The sequence below is a fragment of the Tachypleus tridentatus genome, chromosome 1, assembly GCF_004210375.1.
Source record: "Tachypleus tridentatus isolate NWPU-2018 chromosome 1, ASM421037v1, whole genome shotgun sequence".
In the NCBI taxonomy this organism is placed as follows: Eukaryota; Metazoa; Arthropoda; class Merostomata; order Xiphosura; family Limulidae; genus Tachypleus; species Tachypleus tridentatus.
The window spans coordinates 111,891,823-111,906,010 of record NC_134825.1 but is presented as its reverse complement, the minus strand read 5'-3'; the positions used below and the strand labels follow the sequence as shown (position 1 = coordinate 111,906,010).

Below are 14,188 nucleotides of genomic sequence, written 5' to 3'. Positions count from 1 at the left end.
GTATGAATATAAAATATTTAGTTCTCTTTTATTTTTCATTCTCAACTACAGGTGGCGTAGCTGGAATTAAATAAAATCCGGAAGTGATAAACATAAATTTTTATTACCCTTAAATCCAAAATATTCCTGTAATAAACCAGCCCCTCCACCAATGGCACAACGATAAGTGCGGAATTACAACCCTAGAAACCATGTTTCTATATTCGTGGAGGGCAAAGTGCAAATAGAAAATTTAAACTAAACCTGCAGTAACCACATGGCTTGTGTTTACACTATTAAAATTAGGGGTTCGATTCCTCTTGGTGAAGCCCAGCATGGCCAGATGGTTAAGGCACTCGACTCGTAATTTAAGGGTCGCGAGTTCAAATCCTCCTCATACCAAACATGCTTGCCATTTCAGCCGTGAGGGCGTTATAATGTTACGGTCAATCCCACTATTCGTTGGTAAAAGAGTAGCCCAAGAGTTGGCGGTGGGTGGTGATGACTAGCTACCTTCCCTCTAGTCTTATACTTCTAAATTAGGGTCTGATAGCGCAGATATCCTTCGTGAAGCTTTGCGCGAAATTTAAAAACAAGCAAAAAGAATTCCTCTCGATGAACGCAGCATGACGGCCCGATGTGCCTTTCATATAATAAAAACACAACCATCCAAATGTATACCAACGTTTGTTCAAATCCATTCAGCCATTTTCTAGAAACCTTGGTGACAAACACTTCACGTTAATGGGGATTAAATGCAACATTTACGGTTTGTATTGATGTTTGTTTAATACAAAGCTACAGGCTCTCAACTCCCACCAAATATGCTCTTCCTTTCATCCGTAGGGACGGTATAAAGTTACAATCTATCCAACCATTCGTTGGCCTGATCTTTAGCAGTAGGTATTGATAACTAAATGTCTTATATTTGGTCTTTTAATACAAAATTGGGAGCGAATATCCCTCATGTTGTTTTGCGCAATATTCAAACCAAACAGTGGGCTGTCTATGCTCTGTCCACCGCGGGGAATCGAAACCCGAATTTTAGCGTTTAAGGTCCGTACACTTACCACAGACTCACCAGAACGGTTGTGAACGGACCACGAACAAAGTCGTAATAATATGTAGAAGGAGAAAAATAAATTGTATAAAAAATCAACTCAACAATTGTTTTAGTAATAACACTGCACAACAAAGGTTTTGTTACTTGAACACTGTTGGGTGTTCATTATAGATTTTTGGCTGCTGATTACGAAAATCATGTCTAGGTTTGCCCATCATCGAAATCTTCAGTTTCACCAGGACATTACTACAATGGAAAAACGATATCAGGGCAACTGTAATCCGTCAATGCTTGCTGACTACTGTTGGACACTGTTACGTTATGCACCGGACATTGAATACAAACAAAAATCAGGAACAAAGCACTTTTAATTATGTTGAACTTAACAGCGTATTAGAAACATAAACGCAATTAAATACGTTAATGCCGGTAAACAGTTAACTGTCTATTTCTCAGAGTTCCTACATGATGAAGCAAAACCAAAACTATATCTGTACATACTCACCAGGTACCTGTCACAATCAGCAAAACTTTTCAGGAAGCAAAACTTCAAAAAAATTGTTGTGCAGTGTTTTCAGATAAATTCTGAGTATTTAATATACGTTTAAAAATGTAAAAAATTAATAAGATAATTTAGACCTCTAAAACCATTAGAATACAAATAAAAAACCAAGAGCTTTAAATGATAAATACAAATATTTTTGTTTTAAACAACGTTTATCTTCTACACAAAATAATAATTGTATATATATATGTGTGTTATAACCTAAACACAAGCCGAAAGAAAAATAAATTAAAAACAATGTGTGTGTGTTTTCTTACAGCAAAGCCATATTGTGATATCTGCTGAGTTAACCGAGAGGAATCGAACCCCTGATTTAAACGTTGTAAATCTCTATAGTTACTGCTGTATGAGCGAATGACTAAAAATAATACACAAAAATGCTGCACTAATTAAAAGATCTCAAGGTAAAAGCTATAATGTGGGATATGTAATGTACCCTAGGTTCTGGAGGTAACTGAATAAGTAGGACCCACATTGTAGGGGGATACACTGTCTGTCAGTATTAACCTCCATTCGCCAGTCTCACATAAAGAAATAAAATAAAGTGAGTTCATTAATCAGTTACCACGTTCGGTAATGTTTATCAAATGATAATGGTACTTTTTCACAAAAATGCAAAAATTACTTTACAAAAATCAAAGAAACATTTCTCTGAAATGGCACGTCGTCGAACAGCAAGTTTAAAATGTATTATATAGAACTATCGTATTCGTTTTGTGTTTCTCTAATTCACTCTTTTTTTTTTCGTTATAAATTGGGGTCCGGGTACAATGCCTCAGATTCCCACCCTCTCTTTGTAAGAATACAAATTTCCTCTCTGATTTACAGTGTTGTATATTTTTTTTCTCTTAAAGCTAGATTGACAGAAAAATTAAAACCAACTCGCTGTATTTCCTCCCTCTCTGCGCCAATTAATTAACTTAATTATGTATTTCACAATTTTGCGGAAAGGTACTTTTCAACTTGGTTAACTAGTGAACACTGGTAGTTAGTACTAACCATTTTAGCCTAACAGATTCTCAAGATTAAATGAAAACTCGAACGAGCAGTCTCGTGCATGTTAAGTGCTACCTTTTTAAATGTGCGATGGTTTCGTTAATTACCATTATCTTCTAAGCACGTGACGCTAGCACGGTCCTGTTACAGAGCTCTAGATTTTGGAGCGCGCGAGCTCGGTTCGAATTCATATATTATATGCCTGCATTTTCAGACGTGTGCGAGTATATAATCCCTTTCCCCATTAATTGTCCCCACAGTAAATATTACGCCTAAAATTTAGATCTTGATACATCTGATTGGCACATCACACATAGCCAGCTGTGTATCTTTGCACTGACAACGAACAAAGCGTATAAAAAAAAAAGCCAATCGCTAAGCCTGAAGGTGGCTTGAAGTGGTTACACTCTGACCCAGTAGTTTCCAAACTGCTAGAAATGTCGCTAGTTTCACGAAACGCGCGAATCACGAAAATTGGGTCAGGATGTCATCAGTAAAACCAAAAGTTGGAAGTCATTCCTCTAATCTTAAATATTATATTTTGTTTATTATTATATGATGTAACCTGTGGTGACGGGAACCGGTGGCTGAATAATAAGTTAGTGGGCTTATTATGCTAACAATCTGATTTCCATATCCACAGTGAGCAGAGCACAGATAGCAGAGACTACAATTTCCATGGGGAAAAAAAAAACAACTTATGGTAAAATAGGTCAGACCAGTTTCAGATGTCACCATCATGACAAAGCGTCACAAACTCTCCACCGTGTGTGGACGCTGGCTGTGGTGATCTTGTCGGTCACGTGTTCGAGTCCTTTACACTGATTCCAGTTTATTCGGTCAACTCGTTACGACAAGAACACTACACACGTGAACACTGAAATTTGTTTACACGTTCTATTTTAAGTCTAACCTTATAGGGATATGCGTGAACTAGTTATTAGCTATGGATCAGAAATTCCAAGGTTTGGTCCACGATATGCCGCACGTTCAACCGTCGTGAGCCCGGCATGGCCAAGCATGTTAAGGCGTGCGACTCGTAATCCGAGGGTCGCGGGTTAGCGTCCCCGTCGCGCCAAACATGCTCGCCCTTTCAGCCGTGGGGGCGTGAAAATGTGACGATCAATCCCACTATTCTTTGGTAAAAAGAGTAGCCCAAGAGTTGGCGGTGGGTGGTGATGACTAGCTGCCTTCCCTCTAGTCTTACACTACTAAATTAGGGACGGTTAGCACAGATAGCCCTCGAGTAGCTTTGTGCGAAATTCAAAAAACAAACAAACAATCAACCGTAGTGGCGTTTTAAAGTGTAACAGCCGATCCCGCAATTCGGGTAACTGTAACTGCGTAATAAGCCTTGAGGGTCCCTGATCCGCCCGTTTAGCCCACATTATGCACAAACTGTTATGTATGTTGAAAACGCTCAACGTATAAAGTTAATAGTAACAAATGAAAGTAAAAAACCAGAATCAAATAACTTGAGAACCACTAGCGTCCCCTTGTTACGTTTTTTAAAACTAGTCTCACAGAATTGCTTCATTAAATAACAATAGGTAATAAATAACGCACGTGGTACGACACAAACGTTCCGGATAACAAACTCGTGCAGCTCACGTAACAACCCATTCAATTTCCTTTCATTCCAGTAACACTTTTTTGTGCAGGTCACAGAGGCCATCACGTGCTGGAAACATCACGTGCTCTATTATAAGACAAGAATGTATGATGTCAAAACCGTTATATAAATTCGCATTTTGACAATTGAGATTTTCAAAACATTTTCTCGTTTTCAAAAAATAATAAAAAATAATGAGCAAACAAACAGGTTATGCTATTTTAATACTAACAATTTAAATATCCGCTCTCGTTACAAACAGAACAACCTCCATACACTGGTTGATCGCTTGTTTGGAATTTAACACAAAGCTCCACAAACGGCTATGCCCATCACAGGTATCGAAACCCAGTTTATAGCGGTGTAACGCCCCAGTGGCACAGCGGTATTGTACATCTATGGACTCACATTGCTTCTAGTAGAAACCAGGTTTCGCGCAAAGTTACTCGAGGGCTATCTGAGCTAGCCGTCCCTAATTTAGCAGTGCATGTTTTTGAATTTTGCGCAAAGCTACTCGAGAGCTAACTGCGCTAGCCGTCCCTAATTTAGCAGTGTAAGACTAGAGGGAAGGCAGCTAGTCATCACTACCCACAACTAACTCTTGGGTTACTCTTTTATCAATAAGTAGTGGTATTGACCATAACATTATAACTCCCCCACGGCTGAAAGGGCGAGCACATTTGGCATGACAGGGATTCAAACCCGCGACCCTCAGATTACGAGTCGAGTGCCATGTCGGGCCTATCCTGAGAAGGAAGAACTCGATTATAATGTCTCTCAATTGTTGATAAACATTTCCACTGACCAGTTAAACCTGTGATATTTTGTTGATTGTATCGGATATTTGCGTAAAGGTACACAACGGCTAATCTTCGCTAGCCCTCTGTAATTCTAAATTTATAGACCAGTTGAAAGACAGCTAGTCAACAAAACCCGTTGTCAACTCTTTGACCTGTTAGTTAACTGTGATTTGTCTGGTAAGTAGTTCAAAATTAGGGATGACCATAAGATGAAAATTCGAATTCCAGATACGCAAATAAGTCACAACTCTCCACTTTCGTAACGGAATGAATTATTTATAACTGATTGGACCAGGAGAATGTGGGTCACCAATTAAAGTTTTTTGGTTTTTTTTTAGATTTCTGGTAAAATTCTGATTTTAATCAACATCACGTTACGTAACAATGCATGACTCGACGCGGGGATTTTTTTTTGCCTGATAATCTGTCACGCACCGAGTTTCCTACACAACAGATTAATAATCTGACTAGCAGATAGCCCTATGTGGCTTTGCTATAAGAAAACAAACACAATAATCTGACCTTTTTGGGCTACATGGGAGCGCTTTCCACTGGTCGACCCCATTTTCCTGTCCTTGAACATTTTCTAATCTACTACTGGTCGTTACCAGAATAACAAAACGAATGACGTAATGCAATGAAAAAACACCACGACAAACGAGACATCTGTTACCTGCATGCCTGTCCCAAGGTTACATTCCATTACAGCTCCAATAGTGGGTTGAATAAAGACGAGACCTAAAAATTCTGTAACTTATTAATCAAACACTTAAAACTACTTCGAATGTGCATTTTTTTTTTTTTGGATAAAGCTGTTACATCTTCCAAACTAAAGATGTAAAATCTATAATTATTACTGGCAGTTTGTGATATTAATAACTGACCGCAGTATTCGTACCTCATTAAAATTCACTTGTAACAAAACTAAACGTCTTCTAATTTTTTGCTTTTCCGGGTACTATTGCTTGTTTTTTTTTTGTCTGTTTTGAATTTCGCGCAAAGCTACACGAGGACTATCTACGCTGGCCGTCCCTAATTTAGTAGTGCAAGACTAAAGGAAAGACAGCTAGTCATCACTACCCACCGCCAACATTATATCGCCCCCATATCTGAAAGAGCTATTATATTTCGTGTGACGGAGATTCGAACTCGCGATTCTCAGATTACGAGTAGAACAAGCCGAATGAATATATAATAAAACCATTCTAATTGTCTTCTTGCTGTCAGAGGAACATTTTAGTTTTTTTCTTTTTTATTTTTCCGTTATGAAGAAATAGTAGCTGCACAAGTCACGGTTAATTTCCTATTCATGTGAATCTTGAATACACAACGTGTAAATTTTTTTATGATGTATGTTTGTCCTGCAATTCAATAGATGGCGCAGGTGTTTTGGTTAGAAACATTACGTATACATAACGTATATATATATACCTAGGGAAGACTACAACCACGGAAACCTCCACTGTAACACATCTACACTTAATTGAACAATAAGTACATTTCTTTTAAGGTGTGCATTAGTGTTCTGATTTTTCTATTTATGTTTCTAGAAAAGTTCCATGGGTTAGTAAGTAGGAAAAAGCATTGTCGAATATGAATTACTGTTTTTCTTATCCAGTCGTATACAAATGTTCATTTATTTTGGTGAAAGCCGTTTAGAAATGTTCCTGTGTTTTGTTGTCCAGTCGTACACAAATGTTTCTAGTATATTATTTTCTATACAAATTATTTATGATTCATATACAAATGGGATGTTCAAAGGTTTATGACCTCTGTAACTGTTCAGTTGTTTTTAACAGAGAGTTCTTTTCCCAGCAGGTTGATGTCGACTTATTCTCCGTGTTCCTCGTGACATCTATAAGAGATAGTCACTTACAGATGTCACAAGTTCAGTTTAATAATAAAGAATGACCTGTATGATTAAGCTATGCAATTTCACGATGTGTGACAGAACGTTTGAAAATTTTCTTTAGAATAAACATCACATTATAGCTGTGCAAAACAAAACAATATCTGCGTACTCAAGCCATCTTGCATTGCTTTTAAAAACAATTAAAAAATGTAAGCGTATAAGTGACATCTGGCGGGTAACAAGTGAATTATTGCGGTAAGAGAGTCAAAGTTGCATATTATAAATCACGTGATTCAGAATTTAATTTGCATCAAATGACTGTTCATATGTTTTGGTTGTGGTGTTTTTTCCACAAATATTCACCGATATCACATATTTTGTGTAATCGCAATTACAAAGACAATCGTTTGTTTTAGCCGGCCCACGCTAGTACAGCGATAAGTATGCGGATTTACAACGCTAAAACCAGAGGTTCGATTCCTCTCGGTGGGCTCAGCAGATAGCCCGATGTGGCTTTGCTTTGAGAAAACACACACACCTACACACACGTTTTGCCCACTGTTTAAAATCGACTCTACCTCTTACTCAACAAACTGTAAAATATATAACTTGAGACCTCTGTTACAAAGCACTAGATCCAATATTAAAGATAGGTATATTTCTGTCACCTGAGATAAAAACAACCGTTATATCCTTTAGGAAACACCAAATAATGCGTCACTTCTCCCATCTGGTTTTATTTGTTAGGTTGAGATTACGATAGCGTTCGTTTTGTAGAGTTTGAGTGACCTGGGACACCGATCACGATGGAGTTTCAAACTGTTTGAATAATCTCGAGTGACGATTTTTATATTAATATATAATTCATTATTTTTTTAAGAATTAGCAATTCAGTGTCAAACTGCTATTATGTCTGTCGCATCCCGACAGGCCTGATGAATCCTGGTATTATACGAAAGGCCTCTTCGGCACTCGACACAGCAAGTGTTGTTGGCATATTATCACATTCTTTTTAAATTTTATTAATAAGGTACAATAATTATTACTATAGTTTTCTCCCTCTGATGGTCAGTTTCTTGACCCAATTAAAGATCACTAAAGACCGTTGTTTTCTGAATCATGAGGCAAGCTTTTTCAATTAAAACAGACGGATACACAATTTAACCTTAATAAAATCATAAACCTATTCCTGACACCTAGTGACAATAATTACAGTTGGCGTCAGTGTTACAAAAAATGTCTCGACTATATTAAATCTGTTGTATCCCAACCAGCCTAGTGAGGCCTGGTGTTGTGCTAAAGGCCTCTTCGGCACTGGTTATAGAACACATATGTAGATTGTGGTTCACAAATAATTAGTTTATTCTTTACTTTCAGCCACACATTTTTATAATAACCTAAGATTTTATAGCTTTGCAAGCTTTGGTAGTATCCGATAGGCCACATCGGCATTTGATATAGCAACCACACAGTGGCTTCACTCAAGAACTTTTAATCCCGTTAATGCGATACGTGTTACTTACTATGACCCACTATTTAGAACAGACTTTGACGACTGTGACAAAACCAAAAAGGATTTCTTAATGTCGTTCACCTTTTCATTACCGGTCAATATCGCTGGCCATATTGATTTGTTTTTATACGGTTCAACAACATATATTGTACGATAAGAACCGTAAGGATTTCATTAGCATTAACAAGTTTATTTTTAGCTGAATTGATTCTCACGTGTATAACCCTTTATATGAAACAAAAATGATTACCCTGATATCCGAATTTGTGTTTTTCTCATTTCTTTTTGTACATTTAACAGTTGCATAAAATAATAATGTTAAATTCAGGTCACTTTAACTGGGTTCAGGCGGTTCTTTCTAAGCATATCACAATACCTATTGGTTAATTTTAAAACGTAGAGGGGTTAAAAAATGATCATGGTAGCACCTCGTGGTACGAATTTACACTAAAACTGGATCACCGACAAACGCATGCACGAGATTCAACTATACCAACCTTTTAGAGATAAACTAACCTCCCTTACCCTCAGGGCACCTCATTTTTTCAACACCCTCGGGAAGGTGTGTTCGTAAATGTAAGGAAACAAAACTTATGCTAAAGGTTGAAAAATAAAGCATGTTTATTAATCATTCGTTTTCATTATCAGGAACACTGCTCGCCACCTGCTGGTGGTCTTCTGAAATTTACATAAAAAACGTGGCGCGAATTCGAATTTTGTTTAACTAATGAAGCTATAATAGGCTTACGATCGTCTTAATAGAACAGTATTACAATAAACAAACGTTGAAGCGTAGAATACATTGATATATTATTTGTTATATTACACGTTCTGTACTACATAAAGTTAGTATTTGTGACACTTGACATATACATTCTGTCACTACTTATGTTTTCTACCAATATTATTTTCTCCTAGTTTGTGGAACATGCTGGTCACAAAGTTATCTCTTCATTTAGTTAGAAGTTTTAACATCATCTTCTAGGTTTTCCAAGATAGGTCATTTTTTAACTATAAGGTTTACCTGGTTACACCGTGGTTAAGATTTAGGAACAAAACAACCCTTCGTGGTTATGTAAGAAACACGGTTTGTTTGTTTGTTTGTAATTATGCACTAAGTTACAGATAGAGTTATCTGTGCTCTGCCCACCATGGTGACCAGCGCTGTAAGTCTGTAAACATATCGCTGTGCTACTAGGGGGCACTTAAGAAAGACAAAGTTGAATTTTTGTAACAACTGTTTGAGTGTTTCACGAATACATAACTTTCCTATGTTCAAATAAGACATAGATTATCCTTAAAGTGTTTTGACCACCCAAATATTTTTTTATGTCATAGGGTCAGGATCGGCCAAGTGGTGACGTGACGTAATCTCAAAGGCTTCAAGCAGCGATACTTAACTAAACACGGTCAGTTCCGTAATCGTGAGAACCAATCTCATTACTAAGTTTAGAGAAGCAGTGAATGACTTTGGCTGACCCTAGGTTTCAGTTTAATCTATGTGTCACATAGGGTCAAACACACTGTTGGATTGAACGTGCCTTCTAGTCATTACGAGAAAAACCCTATACAATAAAAAGTTGAAACGAAGAAAAAGTGTCACTGGCCAGTGGTCAGTTTTCTCATTGAATTGAAACACAGTAGCAGATATAATAGCGTTGGTCAATGTGTGGATTAAATTTGACCTCTCTTGAACTTCGGCTTCGATATTAAATATAAGATGTTGACCAGTTTGAAAATACAAAGTCTTACGTCTTGCTACTTATTACCAGGACTGTTCAAAACAAATTATTTCGGCATACTTACTCCTAATATGTATCATTTCCTTTATATCCCAACCAAGGTGTTACTAATTAACACTGATTTAGGCTTAAAAACATATCGATGTGGCAAATTGGGGCAGTAAGTGTTTAATAAGTGTCCAACTCCGTTACACAATGAATATTTAACTCGATCAAATAGAGTACATAACACATTATATTCGCTTTGTCATCATGTATCAAAAAATAGCTTCGGTTAAAGAACTAACTAGTAGTTTGTCCGTCAGGTATAAAAGGCCTTCAACTTGTCACTATGGTTACCTGACCTCCCAAACGTCGATTAGTTCACTGCTGATTCTTTATAATGCTGGATAGAGTGAAAAATGTAAGTACACAGTTTTATCTTTTCTCTCTTTATATCTAAACTATTTTTACTTTCACACAAGTCTGTAAACTCTAAATATAATTTTAAACTTTAAACTTTGCTGAGATTTGAACTTTAAACTCTGAAGGGAACTTTGAACTACGCAGAGAACTTTGAACTGTTCTTTGATTCAAGCCTCAAATGACCGTCTTGTTTTTATACGGTTCATTATTTCACGTAATTCATCGTATTAGGTAATGTGATATTCGTTTTATTTATAAAATCCATTAAAATAACTAACAAAACAATGTATGCTAAAACAAGTAAACCCAAGTAATAAGTACCTTAGGTAACCGCTCTTTTAATCGTATTTACAACAACGCCTCCAGAAAGTTTCGAGTCCGGGACAGGTCTTTTGTTTGGACCCCATTTCACAAAGAACTTTTCAGTCTGGTCCTCTACCTCCAAGCAATCTACAGCAGAGGTACTAGTGTCTAGGAATCACCCCTCCCCCATACAAACACGTATAATAAAAAGTTTTACTCTCTAAAGAAAGAAAGTTGTTCTAGTGATATCCGCCTCTGGATACACATTCCTAAAGATGCTCTAATATATATGTAAAACGGCTGTTTTTTTTTACATATATGTTTTCTCTACAAGTGGGTTTTCTCGTCATCACGAACTAAAGACGTTCTGCCCACCACGTTATATATGCTCACTGTCATTTCATTTGGGTATTACTGTATTTATATTATAATACAACATACTGACACGGGGACTTTTATCACAACGTATCGTACAATAGTTTTAGTAACTTGATCCCATATGTGGACAATTATACCATTGTGTATTTAACACGAGACGTGTGTTGGTTGACACGCACGTTTTATACCGTCAGAAACCGTCAGAATGCATCAGTTACACTTGATCTACCATACACGTAGATATATCTAGTTAAGTAATATTTTAACGTTGTCCTACACGTTAAAATATTACTTAACTAGATATATAACTTATGTGAGTTCACGATTAAAGGAAGGTCAGATTAGGTCACGAGAAGTTGCTTCCTTTATATGTAATTTAAAACCGCCCAGAATAGTGCAAAACATAAAACGTGAAACCGCACATTTGCATGTATATCTGCACGAACCCGGCAAACCCTCATGCCAAATTTGGTGCGGATCTATCAACAGGGGGCGAAGTATTGGTAAAAGAAAATTGCAAAATGCAAAACTGAACATTTTATTACCCCATCGCATGGACCTAGTGGACCTCCGGTACAGAATTTTGCTGTAACGAGACGCGAACGATAGACTTTTGATTCACAACTCGGCATGACATCTGAGTAATAAACACTTCAGATCACATTAACGTTTTTGTTTGTACAACTTTCACAATCTTAAAAACACGAACTTTAAACGGACGTTTGTTTTTCCTATTTCTAGCTATTGACTCTTTCGTTACTGAGCGCGGTGGTTGTCAAGGCAGTTTCTCATGGCTACGGTATCCCTGTCTACAACAGCTTTCGATACGGTGATTATGGTTACAGTTACCCCAGCTACGGATATAACCACTACAAATACGGCTACTCAAACTATAATTATGATGTCGCTGGACTAAGCCATCCCATCCTAGGAGACGATGATGGTTGTGACTATGGTTACGGACAGCTTTATGGTAACTACCGATTCGGACGTCTTGCTGATTTTAATATCTACGATCTTAAGTTCGGTGTATATGGTAACTTTGGTGGATACGGTAACTATGGTGGATATGGTAACTATGGTGGATACGGTAACTATGGTGGATATGGTAACTACGGTGGATATGGTAACTATGGTGGATACGGTAACTATGGTGGATATGGTAACTATGGTGGATACGGTAACTACGGTGGATATGGTAACTATGGAGGATACGGTAACTACGGTAGATATGGTAACTATGGTGGATACGGTAACTATGGTGAATATGGTAACAACGGCGGATACGGTAACTATGGAGAATACGGTAACTACGGTGGATACGGTAACTATGGTGAATATGGTAACTATGGTGGGCACAGTTATTACGGTGGATACGGTAACTACGATAGATATGGTAACTATGGTAGATACAGTAACCATGGTGGATACGGTAGCTACAGTAACTATGGTCGATATAAAAGAGATATTGTTTATAAAAGTAATTAAAACCTGTTTATGAGAAAATTTGTAGTTAAATAAATTCACTTTTTATGAACATTTGCAGTTTTGTTTTGTTTTTACATGTTCAACAACAAACAGATAAACGTCGTATTTTGACTCATTTCTGGCTTTTATCTTATAGCTTAAATTCATTTTCAATTTTTATCTAATTCCAATAGAACTCGAACGTAAAAAAAATTAGCTTCTATTACGTAAATGTGGGTCAGTTTAAACCCCTTCCGGCCAGCTAGTTTAAACCGGACAACATTCTTATTTATGTTGTATGTAGGCCACATTTGTGTGACGGCTAAGAAAAGTTGTACAACAAAATAGTGTTTTAATTATTATTTATGGGATGAAGATGCACTGTCTCAGTATTAAACTGTTACTTTTCACTAAACCTTAACTATTTCAATTTCTTAAAACTATCGAATTGACCAGCCGGATGTAACCAATACGGTAACGTGCTCACTTCCGAATTAGAGGGTTTAAGGTCTGCGTCCCATTGTAGTAAAACTGTGACCTACACTTTGTCGCCATGACTACATTATAAGAAACATGGTGAAATCAATCATGGTTGCGGTCTTTCGATCGATTCCATCAATCCAAAATTAGGGATTGAGGACACTGACGACCTCTGTGAAGATTTGAAAGAAAGAAACAAATCAAACTTACCAGTTTATGGAGCAACCTTTATAAACATTCTTTCCCTTAACAAGTCAAAATCCAGTCTAAAATAAGAACTAGCCAACCTCAAATCTTTCTGTTTTTCTCTCGGCTTAGAACAACGATAACTGAATTTACCTGAACATTATTTCATTATCAAATAATAATAAAAATTGACAAATGTTCAATAAATGTTTGTGCAACAATCATCAAATGCTTTGTTTCTACATGTATTTTCTGATTTATGTCTCATTCAATATTCATAAAGGCCTCAAATGCATATAACAATAATCGCAATATTTCTTACAATTTCAGGTTAATTGTACGTTTCATTTTCACAATAAATATAACCCACAACCTCAGTTGAATGTATAATTCAGATGTTTTCAAATTATGTGTAATTCAGATGTTTTCAAATTATGGGGTTGAGACTCCTCAGGGTCCTAACAAGACTTGTGTGTTGTTGTGCGCGTGTGCGTTTTTGTTGTTGTTGTTGTTTTAAGGGAGAGGTGATCAAAATTAGACAATTGTTAGTTGTGCGGGTTCATGAATCAGATTTCTATTTTAAGAACCCTTGACGAAATTCATTCCAAAGCTGTACTTATAGCCAACATGCGCAGAAAATAAAACTATTCTGATACGCATAATTACTACGTCATATCCTGTTGTAATCTGATTAAGGTCTAACCCGGTTGTTGAAAGTACAGTTTCTCCTGGCGATAACGCTCGTGTGATCCCCCTTGTCACGTCACAAAACTTCTCATTTCTTTCAAAGGCGCCATCTTTTACCAATCAACAGCAACATAAGATTCGTTAAAACTTAACACGTTAA

General features: G+C 36.9%; 1 protein-coding gene across 1 annotated transcript; it reads left to right on the top strand.

Moving 5' to 3' along the window:
* Window positions 1-10,418: 10,418 nt before the first annotated feature.
* On the top strand, window positions 10,419-12,712 carry LOC143253706 (uncharacterized). Its single transcript, XM_076508006.1, has 2 exons — window positions 10,419-10,525; window positions 11,950-12,712. Exons 1-2 carry the CDS (start codon window positions 10,505-10,507, stop codon window positions 12,694-12,696), a joined length of 768 nt encoding a protein of 255 aa, XP_076364121.1. The 5' UTR covers window positions 10,419-10,504; the 3' UTR covers window positions 12,697-12,712.
* Window positions 12,713-14,188: the final 1,476 nt, after the last annotated feature.